General features: G+C 38.8%; 1 protein-coding gene across 4 annotated transcripts in view; it reads right to left on the bottom strand.

Moving 5' to 3' along the window:
* acot7 (acyl-CoA thioesterase 7) overlaps positions 1 to 18,949 on the bottom strand; it is a 71,297-nt gene that overhangs the window by 12,408 nt on the left and 39,940 nt on the right. For all 4 annotated transcript variants that reach the window (XM_078254666.1, XM_078254667.1, XM_078254663.1 and 1 more), the window contains 2 exons: positions 17,128 to 17,244; positions 6,925 to 7,109 (listed from right to left, as the gene is read on the bottom strand). In XM_078254666.1, the coding sequence (XP_078110792.1) occupies positions 6,925 to 7,109; positions 17,128 to 17,244 (302 nt within the window). The remainder of the gene's footprint in view (positions 1 to 6,924; positions 7,110 to 17,127; positions 17,245 to 18,949) is intronic.

Raw genomic sequence — 18,949 nt, 5'->3', positions numbered from 1 at the left:
CTTAACCTTTGTGCCTCTGTAGAAGGATTGCTCAATGTGCACACAGTTTTGAGCAACAACAACCTTTTCATTCATACGGTAACACACATCCACAGTAACACCAAATCCTTTTACCACCAGCTGGTATTCAGTATGCACTGGCCACTGGCTGAGGATTCACAGTGCTGACCTTCTGATAATAAGCCAGTTTTTCTAACCTTGAGGCGATCGTTACCCCATTAAAATGATCAGAACATTTGCTGGTCAAAGGTGCTTCCAGGCATTTTCAATCATTTCTATTCTGGCCCAGTGCGCACATTTATTATTTCAGTACTTTTCAAGGGTACTGCTGCAGAGGGGCGAGGCATCCCCCCCGATTTCCTCCCTTTTGCTCATGCTGTCCTCTTTCCCCACTTCAGCATTACCCAAAGTGTGCTACGTTGGTAACAGCCCATCTACAACCCTACACACACACACACACACACACACACACACACACACACACACACACAAGCTCTCTCTCTCTCTCACACACAGAGTCCCTTACCCCCTACTGAGCTAAAACGGGAAAATCTAAAAATAGTAAATGCAGACAGCTCACTGAAGAGAAAGCGAGGATAAGAGAATAGGGGGAAAAGCACCTGCAGTCAAAAATAGGAGAAGCTGTCCTTTCGATCAGGCTATTTATAGAACACAACTGGAGCAAAATCTTCCATGAAAATTTCATTAGCGAAGGTTTGACAGGCATTTTGTGGCATTTATGTTTTTTATGTTTCAGTTGAACAGGATTCAGTGAAAGAAAGATAGGACAATATAAATACTTTAAAAAAGAGACTCAACCTGATCATTATTTTAAAAATAATGTCTTAAAGTGCAACTATAAACTACAGGTGATCAATATTAAGGTTTCAAAGTCACAGTGCACCTGTGCAAAGAATAAGCACCTGGTGACAAATAGTAGAAAAACAAAGAGATGTTTGTTTGTTTTATAAGGCATGAGGATTTTTAAGATGATATGAAGGAGAGGAATGGGATGCTCTGTATAAGGAAGATCAGGCAGCATGGATGGAATAGTTAGGCACTTTGGGAAATAAGACTATTTTTAATTCTTGCCAAGAGTAAAATGAGAAGATGGTGCAACTTTCATGTCTGTACTGAATGACTCTAATTCTTCCTAACCCTCCACACTGACGTCTCTCACCTAGAGCAGAGGAACGCGTATGTGAGAATGCTGTTCATGGACTATAGTTCAGCATTCAACACCATTGTGCACTCCAAGCTTGTCATCAAGCTCAGAGACCTAGGGCTCAACACCGCATTCTGTGATTGGATCCTGAACTTCCTGACATGCAGACCCCAGGCTATGCGGATGGACTCCATCACATCCTCCACCCTGACTCTCAGCACTGGTGCCCCTCAGGGCTGTGTGTTCAGCCCCCTCATGTACTCCCTGTTCACGGACGACTGCGTGGCCACACACAGCTCCAACACCATCATTAAGTTCACTGACTACATGACTGTCATCGGCCTGATCACCGATGGCGATGACACGGCCTACGAGACAGCTTGTCTTGGTGCCAAGACAACAACCTCCCTCTCAACGTCAGTCATTAAGGAGCTGATTGTGGACTAGAAGAAGCGACAGAGAGAGGGACACACCCCCATCTCCATATATTTATTGGATGAGCATTGTTGGAGCTTCCTGAGAACTAAGATTTTCATTGCACTACTTCTGTTATTGTTGTGCACATTACTCATAAAGAACCTTGAACAGTAAATATGAAGCTACAGCCAGCAGCCATGGTTAGCTTAGCTTATCAAACAGGATGGAAACAGCTGGCCTGGCTCTGTCCAAAGGTAACAAAATCCGAATACCAGCATCGCTAAAGCTCACTAATGAACCCGTTATATCTTCTTTGTTTAATCCAAACAGAAACTGGTAACCCTTCCTTTTACAGCCTCCTAATTATCAAGTATTTACCTTAATTTAAGTTAAGTTAATACGTTAATTACGTGGTAATAATATTATATTATTCGGTAAATACCACTGATGATAAGTAGGTAATTATAGAGAAACTACAGCTGAAGTACAAGGTAAAACCTCAAGTATTACTCGTCAATTCAACAAAGTACCATGTAGTTCTGACCGATTTAGGATGGTAATAACTCAGATAAAATTGTGTACTTCCTTAGAAATTGACAACTAATCCTTAGAAATACCCCCTCAATTACCCAGCAACAAATTCTAATTTCAAATTTAGTTATCCAGGATTTATTTTTTAACAGCCTGAGTTTTATTGTGTGTTTCTATGAATTTAGATAGTACTTTCCAATTAATTACTTAGTTTCATAAAATTGTTGTTCATTCGAAAATAGGAAACATTACATCAGTACTTACCTGGTAACACCCACTGGGTGGACAGTTTATCTCTTGGGTAATCATGATACAACATCTTCATAAGTACTGGGTATGTTCTTGTAGATGTGTTCACAATTTGCTCAGTATGTAAGTGGAAACAGGACTGTAAAAGGAAGCCTTGTTTGTTTCCAGGATATAACCAAACAAATGGTAATAGATTACTCCCTTTGTTTGTTCAGTCAACACCAACTCGTACCATATAGGTTCCACAACATTACTATGACAAACATGAATATTTACCGATTAAATAAGTTGAAACTGGACTGTAAAAGGAAGTCTTGTTTGTTCTATACTTGGTAACATATTTAATGAGTAAATAAATAAGTTATATTATTTAATGAGTAAATATTTTTTAAAGTTATTTTGTGGAACCTATATAGTACAAGTTGGTGGTAAAGGGTTACCCAAAAACTGAAGTGTAAAAATGTAAAATTTTGGTTTTACAGAAACAAAAATCTGGTATCACAACAGCCACATGTATAAATGCTATTTGATAAGACTATGTCGAACAATAGATGGTGGTAGAGGCCCCAGGTAAAATTAAAATAGAACAGGGAGGTCAAATGTTTGTCGCACTTAGTTCAACTCTACATTACTTGGCTTACTAGGCTAATTAATGTCATCATTGCGTTTCCATCCCTCACAGTCCCATCTCCAGGTGTTAATTGGATTGACGTGTTAAACCTTATTTCGTGCATGCGATGCGTGTCTTTTATACACCAAGGGATTGACATTTATGAATAGGTTTACTACCATCAATAGAGTTTGGATGGGCTCCCTTGTTTTGAGTCAATCTCATCCCATGTTTAAGCCCTCAGTAAATAGTGATAAAGCCAAAGATAGCCCTGATTGAGCCTCGTACTCCCTTCTCTCGCTCATATAAATAAACACACACGCATTTGTGCTCAGTGATCTGTTCAAGCACGTGCACCTCCACACGCTAAGCCCACTCTGTCACAAACAGACATACATACATTAGAGCTTTGTCTTTGTTTTACACACAAACACATACAGTCTGTCTATATTGTACAGCTATCCAACATTTTCATGCACACACGTCTCTATTTCTGTCCTTGTTTATTTGACATGCTACATCAGAGCCCTGGCAGCCCTGCCTCAAATTAGATTTCCATTTATAGTGTTGATGATGAATTATTAAAATCACCAGGACATTTCTTTTTTGAGCTTCCCTTTTCATGAAATTGAGGTGAACAGAGAAATTACAATGACTCTAATCATCGCTGCAATTCCCTGGTATTAAAACAAAGGCTTGTGCGAGATAGAAAACCAGGTAATGAATGCATGGAGGAAGGCAGACAATGGAGCAAACCAAACGTGGGCTTTTGTGAAATGGAAATGGGAAGACTGATGGGCGCTTTTAAAAGGCCGACCAGCGGAGACGTACACAATCAAAGCACATTTCCGGAGAGAAGCCTGTTGTTAAATAGTCGTGTCATAGTGTTAAAGGCTGATGCTGCACCTTTAAGACTGTGTGAATGTTTATGGTAAGAGGGTTCAATGTAGCACTTGGCAACAGTGCCAAGTTTGGCTTTCTTCCTGCAAATTTCTTATAACACTTCAAACATGTCAGGACATGCTGTTTGGTACGGTGGCCGACAGGGGCAAACGCACTGCAACTTTATGAAACACAAGCAAATAGACAACACACAAGAAAATTAAGAAAACATCTTCATTAATTTGACAACACACATTTAGCAAAACGCACTGCAAATACACACAACACAACCAATTACACAAACACGCTGCAGATATAGAAACGATAAGATAACAAAAAGAAAAGCACATAAACCCCGAAAACAAATGCAACAAAAAAAAAACCAATGCATCCAGTTTACATTCGAGCTCTAAGTGGAACAGCAGGAGCATGCAGGTTAACCCAGAAAACAGCTTTGTAACCGAAAGTTATTTAAATAATTGCTGCTTTGAATGCATTTTTCCTGGCTTATTCAGTACTCTGCACATACTTAAAGTTTAATGATTAGCCTAGGTGCAAACTCTCAGAATTTTGTACAAGTGTGTGCACTCGAGAGAATGATGACCTGGTGTTGATCCGTTAAATATCACTGGAGCTGCCCACTCAGCCCATGCCATTGATAGGGACTGTGCTAGACTAAAAATCAAAGTCAATGCTATTATTACCAAATTTATCAGAAACTGGTTGACGGAAATGTTACCAGGTCTGGAATAATGGAAATAGGCGCCTCTAACATTTAAGGGCAGGAAGACTATTATTCTAATTTATTTAACGTCCTTCAGCCAAACAAGAAATTCAACATCAAACAGAATATGAATATTTGAGTCCCAAAATATGGATTGATAATCTTTATCATAAATATGAATGTTAATCAATTTAATGTTAAAACAATTTGCAATCAATTTGATCCTTTCTTTCGTGCTTTGAACATGATTTGAATGGCTCCTCTGTTGTTTAAATCCCACTCGCTGACAAGCTGACTTTATCGTGCAGAATAGTTGGATGAGTTTTAAAGGGATCATCACAGAGACAATCAGGGTGTGTGGATGGTGCCAGGAAATAATTTAAATGTGCTGAGTTGAACAGATGGCCTGTGCGTACAGTGTTCGCATATAAACAGTGTCTGGATCATGGCGTTCTGCCGAGCCTGAACAAACAGCAGGTGTCTCTCTCCTGTCTGCAGGTAAAAATGCACACTTTACATTCTGACATTAACTGCTGGGTCAGCCAGAAAAAGATGTCCAGGGACGTTGTAGATATATTAGCATTCAGTCCTCAGTGCTTAAGGCTTATGTGCAGACACAGCAAAGACGTTAATACAATGAAAAGACACTGATGTGCCAAATTGCCAAATAAAGGACAATGTCTCTCATGCTGTGAGCTTTTCAAAAGTCACAGGTGTCACTGACTGAAGGTTTATGACTATCAGGACAAAAGCAGAGAAACAGAAGATGAAATTACTGAATAAAAAGTGAAGAGATAACAGAGTCTGTGACCATTAAATTGGGATGTGATGAGGGATCTGCCACTTGGATTTGCGGAAAGTATATTATATATGTCATCATGTCTTTTATTCAGTAAGTTGTGCAAGGGCAAGTTTCCAATTATCAGCGCCCACAAAACTGAAAAGGGTGTACAGACTGTAAATGCATCAGCAGAACCAAATCCATGGCCTGATTTGTTCACCATACAAAATTGAGGGACTAAGAAACCAAACTTCTAAATAAATCTGTGTAAGGTACACCACCATACTTAGTGGACACACCAAACAATCTATGTTTAACTCTCAATCTGTATAAGACCTGTGTAAATTTAATATATGTGGATATAACAAATGTCATCGGGATCTCATCGCTGCTTTTTGGAGATGATGTGGTCCTGATGGCAACATCGGTCCTTTACCTTCAGCACTCACTGTATCGATTCGCAGCCGAGCGTGAAGCGGCTGGGTAGGGAATGAGTCCTGACCCTAAGTGAAGGAGTTCAAGTACATTGGGGTCTTGTTCGCGAGTGAGGGGACAATGGAGCAGGAGATTGGCCGGAGAATCGGTGCAGCGGGGAGGTATTACATTCACTGTATCGCACCGTTGTGACGAAAAGAGAGCTGAGCTAAAAGGCAAAGCTCTCAATCTACAGGTCAATTTTCGATCCTACCCTCACCTATGGTCATAAAGGCTGGGTCATGACTGAAAGAACAAGATCCAGGGTACAAGCGGCCAAAATGGGTTTCCTTAGTACGGTGGCTGGAGTCTCCCTTAGAGATAGGGTGAGAAGCTCAGTGATCCGTGAGGAACTCGGAGTAGAGCTGCTGCGTGGTGGTTTGGGCATCTAGTAAAGATGGCCCCTGGGCGCCTCCTTAGGGAGGTTTATCAGGCACGTCCAGCTGGGAGAAGGCCTCAGGGAAGACCCAGGACTAGGTGGAGAGATTATATCTCCCTTATATTTCCCCTGCTGGAGCTGCTGCCCCCACAACACGACCCTGGAATTGTAGATGACGATGGATGGATGGATGGATAACAAGTCATCCAAACCATACAATGACATATGTCATTTGTTCCTACCCTCTAATACAACCCATAGGAGAGTTTCATAAATAAGCGTCCCTAGCGCTGGCAGGCAATACAACCTATAGGAGTGTTTTCTGTCCTCATTCCTAAACGCAACGGTTGCGGTTTTAAACATGTTATTAACGTTGTGAAAGGGCTGCAGTTTGGTTAGGTTTAGACAAAACTACTTTCTGAAGTTTCTAAAAAAATGGTTTGCTAGCAAAAATGGCATTTGCTACGATACTTTACTTCCGTGTGTACGGACATGACATACATATATACGACCATCCTGCATCCTTACGCAGAGTTTGCCCTACTCATTTCCGGGTTCTCCTTCTCAATATTAACTTTTCCTGCTACAGATTTCCCACTGTGGTCAAAAAGCACAGGGGAGACCCTTTGTTTCTCTCACTATGCCTCTAGAGTCTGTACTCGCTCCGAAGCTAATCACCGCCACTCTCTCACTATTAATGAATGGTACCAACCTTAAGAGCAGGGACAGGCAGAGGCTTGTTGTCCTTGTCCAGGGAGATGAAGGTGAAGAAGGCAGAGACAGCGCGATATTTCTGTTTCTTTGCCTCAATCAGTGAGGAAGCATCTACCAACACTTCAATTTCCATAGACTTGTCACTGACGAATGTGAGCCGCCCTGTCACTGTCACCACACAGCCTTGGGGAGATGAGGAAAAAGAGGAGAAAAATATGTTTGACGTATATACAGTATGTTTGACGCTCATACAGTATACTATTTTGTAGTAGTATGCTGCCATAAAGACATTTTCATTTCAGTAAGGACATTCCTTTAATTTTAACTTAATATAATTTCCCAAGAGCACTTTAATGGTTTAAAATGGTTATGTTTTATTCAAGCGATTCTGTCCTTCAGCCACCCATAGAAACTTTATCTTTTTTTAAATTTTACAAGAGTGTTAAAAAACCCAGAAATATTGCATTGCATCTAACTCAAACCAAAATGATTGAAGGTTTAAATCACCTGAAAACTTTGAGTGAACACAATTAAAATTACTAAAATTGAACTAAGGACCATCATGTAAACATAGAACACAAACCGGACATGAAATAAGCTGGGATATTGATATAGTCAGCGGAGGAAAATGTAGGATCTGCTCTTGCATCTACTTCACATTGTTGCATCATGAACCTCTTAAAATCTGTCTTGCCGAGAAGGTCAGCAGAGTGAAGCAGGCTGATGATCTCCAACTGGAAGAATTTAAGGAACTACAGCCAATCAAACTCTCCGACAGCAAGATTTTCAGCTGAATACAAAGTCGGACTGTTAAAAATATAGCTTGCTTTTGTTTTTGTAAGACAGAAAAGTTAGAAAACAAAAATAAAGTTGCATTTTAGTTAACATTGTTTTAAAGATGTTAATGTTTACAACCACATATTAAGAGTACAGATCATGTTCACTGCTACAGAGCATTTGCTACCTTTTTTAAAAATTAGTGCTCTTCTCCTTTTGTCACTGCAGGGATGTGAAAAAAAACAGTCAACTAATAGGACTGGGCATGGCTGATGTGTTTCTTTATTCTATTTGATGTGTCTGTACTGTATTATTGCTGCTGTTGCCATAGCAACGAGGATAGGTGTTATCCCTGCAGCCTGAGACAGATCTCGGATCTATGACTGAAACATTCAAAGTCTTTGATAATAAAAGATGTATGGAAAATGATGTATGGAAAAGTATATTAATGATAAGTATATTCTGCAAACTATTTGTAATCGAATTAGACTTTAAAATGTGGTAATGTTTAGTGATTACTCGTGCAGGCAATTGATAGTTTGAAGATGTTGTAAAAAACAAAGACGCCAACATTGACTGTTCAAATGATTAAAGCAAACTATGTTTACATTTTCCTGACAAGAGACCTCTTGATCGTGCAAATAATGGATGTAGCCTACTCTGTCAGTAGCCAGGCAGAAGTACTGCCACAAAAGAGAGGATGATGGAGTTAATGGTTGGGTGTAGAAAGTGTGCGACTTTAACACCAGAGATCATGGTTTGTTTCTAGTCTCCTAGCAAGCGTTCATCATAACACCAATGCTATGTGTAACCTAAACCATGACCACAATCCCTCTATAACCTTAACCAAGTGGTTTTCATTTTGTCTAGACTTAACCAGGCCTTAACCATATGACAACAGATCAGAAAATGCTCATAAGTTGATTTTGTAACACTTTGTCGTTTAAGTAGGACTTGAAGTTTGAGTATGATTTTAAGAGATATGGAAGTGTTTACAAGACATGGGCCAATATAATTAATTAGGTTTAAATCATCTGTGTGGAGCCTACTGGAGGAAATGTGGAGAACTATCTGCAAACTACTTTCTTGTTCTTGGTCGTTCATTGCTGCGTTTGTAAGATCATTTTTGCTAAATGTAAATCTAATTCTCAATAATTACTCAAAATCCTCAGTCATGTTTTAACACATACTTCAATGAAGTGTGAGGTGGAAATCCCTAAATATTAGCAAATGTAACACCTACTGTTACTAAATTTGTGTTGCTGCCCTTGGCTACTGATCTTAAAACATGTTCAACAGACTTCCTTTGACACCTTTTCAAAATCAAAGTGTGAGAATACTTCTGGCCATTCGCTTAAACAGGAAAAGAAAGTTTGGCTCTCTTTTGTCCAACCTCCTTTTGCCAAATAGAATGCAACTATGAAAAAAAAGTATGTCTGTAAACAGTCTTTACTGTCAATTATTGTGTGTGATGTCATCCCAGTGTAAAGGCTATGGGTCAGGCTGGCAGGGCCAGAGAAGGAGATATTGTTGCGAACATGCAGTGGGCCGCACAACACAGAGGCAAACAAGGAAGAGAGAAATATAATACATTTTTGGAATTAATATGCACCTAGTGACCAACTTTTATTGAAATAAAAAGGCCTTATCTTGGAGTCTATGGGCTAGATTCATCAAGCCGTTTGCGCCTGATTCCAGGCCGTTAATTGTTCACAAAGACTGACTTAAAGGAGAATTCCGGCCAATTTTTACATTAATCTTGATTGCTATAAATATGCGTGTACTTTCGTTTGAAAAAAACCCGACCCGAATCGGTGCAGGCAACACGGAGTAGCTGCAGCTACGTGTACAAGCTTCCACTGAGCTTAAACGTTAGTTGTCGGGGCAGGTTTTAGAGTGCCTTTGTGCCTCTTAACAGACACAAAATGCAATTAAAATGTCTGTGCAACATGAACAGGGCCCTTAAGTGACAACAAGATGCGTTTTCAGCTCAGACACCTACCCTGTCTCGATTCTGCTGGTAGCTAGCTCGCCCTGTTAGTTGGTAGCTGTTAGCTGCCGTCCGTGATAAGTGCGTTTAGCCAAAATATCATGCAGCAGTTCCGTGTGTATTTGTACCTCATCCATTTTGTGTGTAATCGATCTGGTGTTGTTGAGTAGGAGGCTTGGCAGTGTCGATCGGTGTGGTAGTTCCCTTAGCCGCGCTAGCAGGCCCGATATATTTACAAAGAGTGTGCCTCTATTCTGCGGGGGAAATTCTCAGCCTCTTAAAAGCAGGTCTAAACCAGTAAGTGCGTTTTCCTGTGTAAAAATGTACCTTATTCAATGGCAGCAGTGATCCGAGCAAGGCAAAGGCATAGGCCAAGACGGCGAGTAGACAGGATTTATGCCTCTTTTCCAATTAAGCGAACCAGAAATCATCCGACGTTACAGATTAAGCAGCCATGTAATAATTAAATTACTGGACGAAATCAAAGATGACCTGAAACCTCTCACTCAGCGTTCACATTCCATCCCAGCACACGTTAAACTCCTGGCAACATTACCAATATTGGCATCAGGTTTGGTTTGGTTTGGTTTATTTTGGATTTAACAAACAACATAATCCAAAATGATAGCATGTTAAAGAGTAAACACTTATTTCCAACATGGTCCTTGGTGTTAAAACATGCAACACATCAGGAAGACCAATTTCAGGTCAAAGACAACATATAATACAGATCATACAAGATTTAAAAGCATTCCAAAATCAGAGAATCATAAATCACATAAAATAATCAGTCTACTCTAATTAAACAATATTAGCTACTCTATTCCATAAAAAAACCTTAACCTTGTGTCTAAAAGCCCCTGTGGTATTTACACTTTTGAGGGAAAGCGGCAGATTATTCCACAATGTTATACCATAAAAAAAAAGAACTTCTAGCTGCTTTGTTGGCACTTTACAAGAACAAACACTGGCCCTAGTGTTGTGATTATGCTGTGTATGAACCATTTTTATATGGGAATGTAGATATTTGGGAGCAGAACCATTTATGACATTATATATATATGATTCAACTTTAACTGCTCCACTCTAACATGTACTGGCAGCAACCCTACCCTTTTAAAAGCATCTCTACCAATATGAGTCCGGGGGGGTGCATTTAACAGGTAGCGGATAACATTATTTTGCATCACTTGCAGTCTGTTTTTAAGTTTAACTGATAATCCACAGTACCAAGCAGAACATGCATAATCGAAATGACATTGAATCGATGATACAACCAGTAATTTCTTGATGGAATAATCTAGATGCCTTGTCCTGCGATCAGGATCGGTCATTGCATCAGCCGTGGGAATATGGCAGCCTTCACTCAGCCACATACTCACCCAGGTACTCAACGCATTACTAATTTAAGCTTGCGCTTTCTTTTTCCCATAGGAAGATCCATGATAGATCCATGCGGGCCCATTCTTTGCTCTTTTAGAGGCACGCTAATTACGCTAGGGGGCGGAGTATGCGCTGATTGCCTGATGGGTGTCAGGTTTGATAAATACTACGCAAAATGAGGAAGCATAGCGTGCACCGAACTCGCATAAACAGACACAGTGTAAACTGCGCTAGTGTTAGTAAATCTACCTCTATGTGTCCAATTCTTATGATACTGTACCTCTTTGACTCTGCAAAACATTGTTTTTATTAAGGCTGAACAATATATCGTTTTTTGGTTTTTTTTATCGTTATATATACATATAGAACATACAATACACATATTGCAAAAGGCTGTGACATATCAACACTAAGATATTTTATGGTAGAAAACTGCACTTTAAATATTAAAAATAATTTTTAGTGGTGCCTTTTGTATTCAATTCAATGTTCAATTTGTGTAATAAAAAAATGTATTTCCTTTTATTTGTTTAAAACTCAACAAGCAACTTGTTGTACTAATGCAGAATACTGAAAGCAGCAGAAATGCAGAACTGAGTACACTTTAGTATCTGTTTATTTATCACAAGCAATATTGTTATCACTATATTCAGCAACGTTATCCCATATTGCGTATTGTCCTCATATCGTGCAGCCCTAGTTTTTATCACCTTCAACAGCGACAACTTTTCGATTTTTTCCACAATGCCACTACCAGTCTAAATATGTGGCAGAAACAGGCCCCATTAAGGTTTGTATATTTTTTTGAATTATAAAGTTACTATATCTGTCATTGCCCAATTCCTAGACATGACTCTCTCATGCTTTGGGACTGAGGTTCTGGTGGAAAATATGACAGCTCTAAATTACATTTTTCTAGTGAGTGATAAAACAAACTGGTAACTAACTTTATTCTTACCCCTCTTATCAAATAGGTGTGAAGAAATGACCATTACCATTATCAGAGATATTAAACGCTAAGAGATTTGAGAAATAACATCAAGGTGATAATGAATATTCCACTGAGTGAAGAATTGTAAAAAGGTGATTAAGTGCAATGATCGAATAGGAAATCAGGATGAGGTACAGCAAAGTAATTGTTCCATTCATTTCCATGCAGCACATGAAAGTATTTCTTCTCTCGCTGTTTGTTGAGTGTTTTTACATGTTACCGCCAGCAGCGGGTCCAGTCTCATTCAGGTAAACTATCTCTGGCACAGATGTATTAGGCTCAGTGAAGCATGCTCTGCTCAATGACAAACAAAAGATGATGCCTTGATGAGACTGAGGGATTAATAATTGATGTATGCAGAGGGTAGATCTTGGACTTGTGCAGCATTGAAGGTCAGCCAACCTGAAAAATTGGCAGAGTCCCACCTCTGAAGAGCTGTTTGATACAGCTAATCTGCTGTGAGGAGAGTCCATGCCAGGGTCTCGTGTTGTACGCTCTAAGCTGGGGTTGTAATGCCTTTGAGCTATAGATTTGCTATTTTAGTTACAGCCTGCGATTTCTACCACAATAGGTGAAAAGTGAAAACATTTCTCAGCTTGTGAAAACAAAAAGAAATCTACTCTACTCATCTTGTTAGTTGTCCTACATTTTTTCTCTATTCACAGAGACCTTCCTGGAAATTGTTTGCATTAGCAAGTGGCCAAAGAAGGGAAGAAGGCATCACAGCTGAAATAACAGCACAAATCACATGCTCTCTCTCCAGTCTGTCCTTCTTTCCTACTAATTTGGAATACCTACAGTATTTTCCTAATCGGTTTATGTTGTACCTGTACTAGGACTGCAATATGAGGAAACTATGCAATAGGCTATAACGTTGTTGAATACGGCGATAACGATATAACTTGTGTTAAACGGATGTTGGATATTTGATTTCGGCTGACACAGAAACTCTCTGGGTGTCTTTTGCGGTGTGTGGCAGCCTTTCGTGATGTGTTTGGTGCACCAGTTGATATTTTGACGACGATAAAAAATATATAAATAAATAAATAACACAATATATTATGCAGCCCTAACTTCTACTATAATTTATTTTGGTCTGAAAGGGTTTTATGTTGAAATGTTAACTTTATGTTAGTACCCTACCTGTATTTACTCTTTCTGTTTGTTTGTTTTGGTTTATACTTGTAACCTTTATGTATATATTTTGTTAGTTTGATCACTAGGAAAGTGTTTATTTAAAATGTGTCTGAATAACATATAATGGATGGGCCGTGTAAGCGGCCAGACACAAAAATAAACAATTTATTAACTCATTCAGTCAATCATTTCTTCATTCATTCACCAGCACAAATAACATGATCATGCATGATCAATTCAATTATAAATCAATGAACAAGAACATCATTGTAATTTATTCAATACTGACACTGGTTCCTTTATTTAATTCTCTCACCTTTAGCATTCCATTTCCTCTCCCTGAAATCTTCTTTCAACATTCACCTTTTGAAGTTTTATGCCTTTCTTCTCATTCTTTGTACCACTGAGCATTTAGCTGTAATGGATAATGGAGAAGAGCACTGACTGTGGTACCTCAATGGCCAGCACCTCACTGACACTATTCTCATTGCCAAATAATGCACATTATTGTTCAATGCTTTAGTAATTTTCACAAAGTCTGTGTTTAGAGGGGTTGGAAAATGAAACGCTTTTCTGTGTAGGCGCAGAACAAGAAAAGACAAGTGACTCACAAACTGTGACATGAGTGCAGCCATTTTCTAATGTTTGAACATAGCGTCTCAGCTCCCCTCAGGCTGGAGTTAGACACTAAGGTTAACTATTCATACTTCTTTGCAAATGAAAACCAATCCATTCATGGATGGAATATGATAGGAAAACACATCAGTAAATAACAAAAACAAATACAACACATTAATTAAAGGAGCAGTGTGTAGGATTTACTGGGATCTAGCAGTGAGGTTGCAGATTGCAACCAACTAAATCACCCCTCCCTTTCCAAGCGTGTGAGAAAACTACGGTGGCCTTTAGGTAACGTTAAAATGTGAAATAATCCTCTCTAGAGTGTGTGTGTGTGTGTTTAGTTTGTCTGTTCTGGGCCACTGTAGAAACATGGCAGTGCAACATGGCAGGCTCTGTGGAGGACCCGCTCCCTATGAAGATATGAAGGACTCATTCTAAGCTAACGAAAACACGATTCTTAGTTTCAGGTGATCATACACTAATGGAAACATAATTATGAATATTATATTTGAATACTGCCAATATATCCCCCCTGAAACTTACACAATGCTTAAACTAAATGCAAATTTTTTAATCATAGTTTTTGCATACATTCATAGCAGATGCAATTACTTTCTAAATTGTTTTTAAATGTGTCAATTAATTATTCAATCAATTAACCCCTTCTCTAATTATTACTGTTAGCACGTAGCCTAAACTCTGCTTTATTTTTATCCGTAGTTTAAACTCAGGTCTTCTGTGTTATCTTCTCTCTGATGATAATTGTTTACATTGTAAACCTGCTCTGCAGTTATATTTCTACTGCTGGACCCAATGAGAATGAAAATCTGTACAATTAGTTAAGTGGACTGTTGAAGCTTGACACACTGGGTCCTTCAAAAATGTATAAACAAATCATCTGAACATCCTCTACATGACGCATGTACAGACAGACCTCGGTCTGTTTAATGTTCTCGGTCTTAGCTTCCCATCTCGCTGTATTTAATGTTCATTATGTCTGTGTCTGCTGGTGTGTGGACCTAACCCTAACCCTAACCCTCATCAGTCTACCTGGTCTCCTTGCATCCAGCTGGCTTTTACTACATATCAATGGAGTAATAGTAGCTAATTATCATGGTTATGTGCTTTTTGCCTGCGTTTGGCTTCTCAGGCTGATCCTACCATCTTAGCCAGAATTGGTAAAGCCCAACCAAACCATATACCCTCCACTTTGACATCTATAGTCTTAAATATCTAAATGGTAGAGATTATGATGGCAGTATCCTCCCTGTGAGGAAATCATGCAAAGGGCTAAGTTTAGGACCCAATAATTAATATTAATATACTCATGATAACATTAGGACATCCGCTGTCAGTGGACAACTGTCTTTCATTGATTTCTCCATGTGTTATTGTTAAATGTTGGTGCCAAATGATTCATTTAGAAATGGGTCTTTCTGCTCTTTAATTGTGAGGGACTGGCTTTAGAAAATAATTAAAAGAAAAACATACCATAAAATGAAAAAATAGATTCAAAGGTGCAGCCTACAATGCCAGTAACTATTTTAGGATGTTTTTTTTTTATGTGATCCTTGATCATTCTTTTCCTAAGCACACCTTTTTAGTTTTCTGTCTGACCACCTTTCCTTCCCAAGTGGGAACGCTACTGGTGACATAACACCTAAGTCACTGTGGAAGTCAGGGGAAATCATGTCACCACCACCTAAACTCAGAGGACAGACGGAGGCAGCAACTGGAGCGACTAGAAACAGCTAATAGAAGAGGACATGGATCTCAACCAATCTGTACTGTTCAGTTTTCTGGTCCTGAAAACCAGGAAGATGTGTTTAAAATTGTTTAATGTTCAAACATGCCCTCTCTCACATCCTTCTCAGCCACTAACTCTTTACTCAGGCCTCCTTGAAAAAACGCTTTTGGGTTGAGTAAATTACCATGCTTGAATAAAATCAGCTGTATTTTAAAATACATGTACTGTAAATGACTAACAGCTGATCTGGCACACTTGTGCTGAGCTGTGAAGTATATAAACTTTTCTTTCCACTTTATATTTCAACAATGGGGAGAGATGTAGCTGGTGTTAACATCATATCCTGGGATAATCATAACATCTGAACGTTAGCACTGGATGTCTGGATGACATTGTCTCCAGCACATGAACAGATAAAACAGATGCTGAGCCGAGAAACAATGAAACCCATAAATGTTATACACGGTTCTACACCACTTTGAAAGCCACTTTTGACATATTTAGATTCCATCAAATGACGAATGAACAAACTAGTAACAATATTTTCATTATAAATGAAGTTTTCTGGCCATCACTCTTTGTGTCTAAATGCTGTGTGCCCTGACATTTTCTCTCAATAACTTTACTCTTTAATAATCATTATTTAAAAGCATTTCAATCTGACTGATGGGTACATATAACAAAGTAGGTCCACTAGGCCAGCTAGACGACCTAATAAGATAATTCAGCAGTAAAATATTCAATTATTAATATTATGAATGTACAACATGTCAAATTCTAACATTCCCCTTGTTCTGATCTAGTTTGTCTGTGGGTGTGTATCTGTAGGAGAGTTCCTTCTTGGATTTATGTACTTTATCTTTGCAACTGTCCTGCCAACACTTTAGATTGTCCAAACTGTGCTGCCAATAAAACCTTTAACCCAGCGTTTAACTTTCAGAATGGAAAAGCAGTATAAATGATATCACCATTGTGAGGGGACACTTTGTTCCCATCAAGATGGAAAGGCTAAGTGGATAATGGTGTTGTCAAAATCCTTAAATGGATTTTATAATAAGAGGCTTACAATTTTTATCCATATGGAAATCTCGACTTCATAGACTGAGAGTTGTTGAGGTAAATAGAGTATACATGATTTCTCAATTTAACAGTGAGGAAACAGCTCAGAGACAAAGCTTGGTAATGGAAAATAGATAAATCATAACAATGGTGTGTTTTTCCAGATGTAGCGGCAGCCCTACAAAACACAACTGGTCTTGATTAGCAACACTGTGACAGTTGTTAACATTGGCTAGCCCAATTTAAAACAGAACTGTCTGAGGCTTAATTTATAGACTGCTGAGTGTTTCCACTTTTTCATGTATTTTTTATTTATTTTTTTTCATTAATGGGCGAGAGGCAAAAGTTAAAGAAAAGCAGCATCATGAAACTTCCTGCAGTACATGTTTTGAAAAGGTAGCCTATATACATATATATATACATATCCGTCAACCTGTGGATATTTTTATGTTTCAGTGACTTAAAGCTCTGAGTGTATTCTCCATGTCATCCTCACCTTTGTGGATCTTGCGATGGAAGTTGATGGCTTCCACAGAGGCAGTGACAATGTTGGTGTTGCAGTGTCGAAAAGCAACAATGCCGGCGACCTCATCCATCAGCTTCATGGTCACACCTGATCCAGACACACATACAGTTTGACTTTTGAAAGATATACAGTGGATTCATACCGGAACATTAATAGACATTTTAGTAACACTTTCTATGCATGTCTTGTAATGGAAAATCACATATGTGGTTATTAACATTTCTGATTATTGACTTATTTTTAGTTTTTAGCTGCGTGAACTCTTTACCCCTGTTTTGATATATGGACCCTGATAGCCTAACTTTATGTTCTTCTGTTTATCTAAAGTGCAGAGACTGGCTTTTCTCTACCTCCCTTTTCTGTCCCAGACTTGGAGGTTAGATGTCAGGTCAGGGCTGATAGTCAGAAGGGCTAGTAATTCACCCCCTCCCTCTTACTGTCAGCTTGTCAGGGCTGTTAATTTCATACCCTCCCCAATGCTGTCAGCTTGTTAGAGGGTTACTAAGCAAGTGAGTCTCCAAGACTCTTTGTTCAATCTTTCAGACTCTTATGATGAACTGAACCTTCTTTGCGCAACGAATAAATACTTAAAAGACTTTGTTCACCGAATTGTTATTTCGGGGTCCTTGATGTGAAAAGAGTTTGAGAACCACTGCTCTACAACACCGCAGACAACGAGAGATTCATCTTGGAGGTTGAAAAACATAATACATCACCAGAAAAAAGAATGCATGGAGTTTAATTGCAGGAGTGCTTGAAGTGGAAGGTAGATACTAGCTTAATAAACACATGATTGTTCTGTAAAGTACTTGTAGAGACAATAAAATCTGCGAGTCGGGCAGCAATACGCTCCGCTTTTGAGTTGCTCCCGGTGTGGTCAACAATTTAAGTTCACCTTTTTTAAATAAGCATAAACAGCCTGTTGGTACACTGTTAACAAAATAAAGTAAATATGGATAACTGGACAGCAATTGTTATTTATTTCTCCAAAGAGACTGTCCTCACCAGAACATCAACAGCATTGGTCTTTAAAATTACACTTTCCTTAAAAGCGACCTCTTGCAGTTGTGAAAATGATAACAATCTTCTCTAGGTAGCAAAGACTGAAGTAGCATGGCATTGCTATACCTGCAAAGAAAGTCTAAGGAGGTGGTTGGTGTGTTGTGCATACAACGTGTGTGACTTTGAAACAAGAGCCAGACACTGGTTTCTTTTAAAGGAATAGTTTGACATTTTGGCAAATACATTTAAATGACACATTGTGGTTTCACAGGGGTTTAGTACTGGACCCACGTTTCGCCCAGTAACGTCCTGATAGATTTGTGTCAATGTGGGGTAGCCAGACATCCAAGAGAGTTTCCAGGAAGTTACTGTTCCTGGCCAAGATATCATCCACCACATTAAAATGATATCCATTTTTTTTTAATTTTCTTATATATCGCATAAAAGAAAATAACCGTATTTCCCAAAATGTCGAACTATTCCTTTAACCATGAGGGTGATCTTTTCCTTTTAAAGATCCTAAACATAACCAGTCCTTCACCATATTGTAGGTAGCAGGTCACAAAACACTCATAAGGTTTTTGGAACAATCAATCTGTCAAGTGCTCACCTTTCAGAATGTAAAAGCAGTATACTTTAAAATAAGAGACTTGTCCATATAGAAATCTTGATCAACCCCAGACTGAGAGTCTGTGTGGCAAATACAGTATAAATAATTTCTCACTTTAACAGTGAGGATACAGCTCAGAGACAAAGCTATGTAATGGAAAATAGTTAAATCGTAACAATT

The sequence above is a fragment of the Sander vitreus genome, chromosome 7 (assembly GCF_031162955.1).
Source record: "Sander vitreus isolate 19-12246 chromosome 7, sanVit1, whole genome shotgun sequence".
Classification (NCBI taxonomy): Eukaryota; Metazoa; Chordata; class Actinopteri; order Perciformes; family Percidae; genus Sander; species Sander vitreus.
The sequence above is the reverse complement of the archived record's forward strand: the minus strand, read 5'-3'. Positions and strand labels throughout refer to the sequence as shown.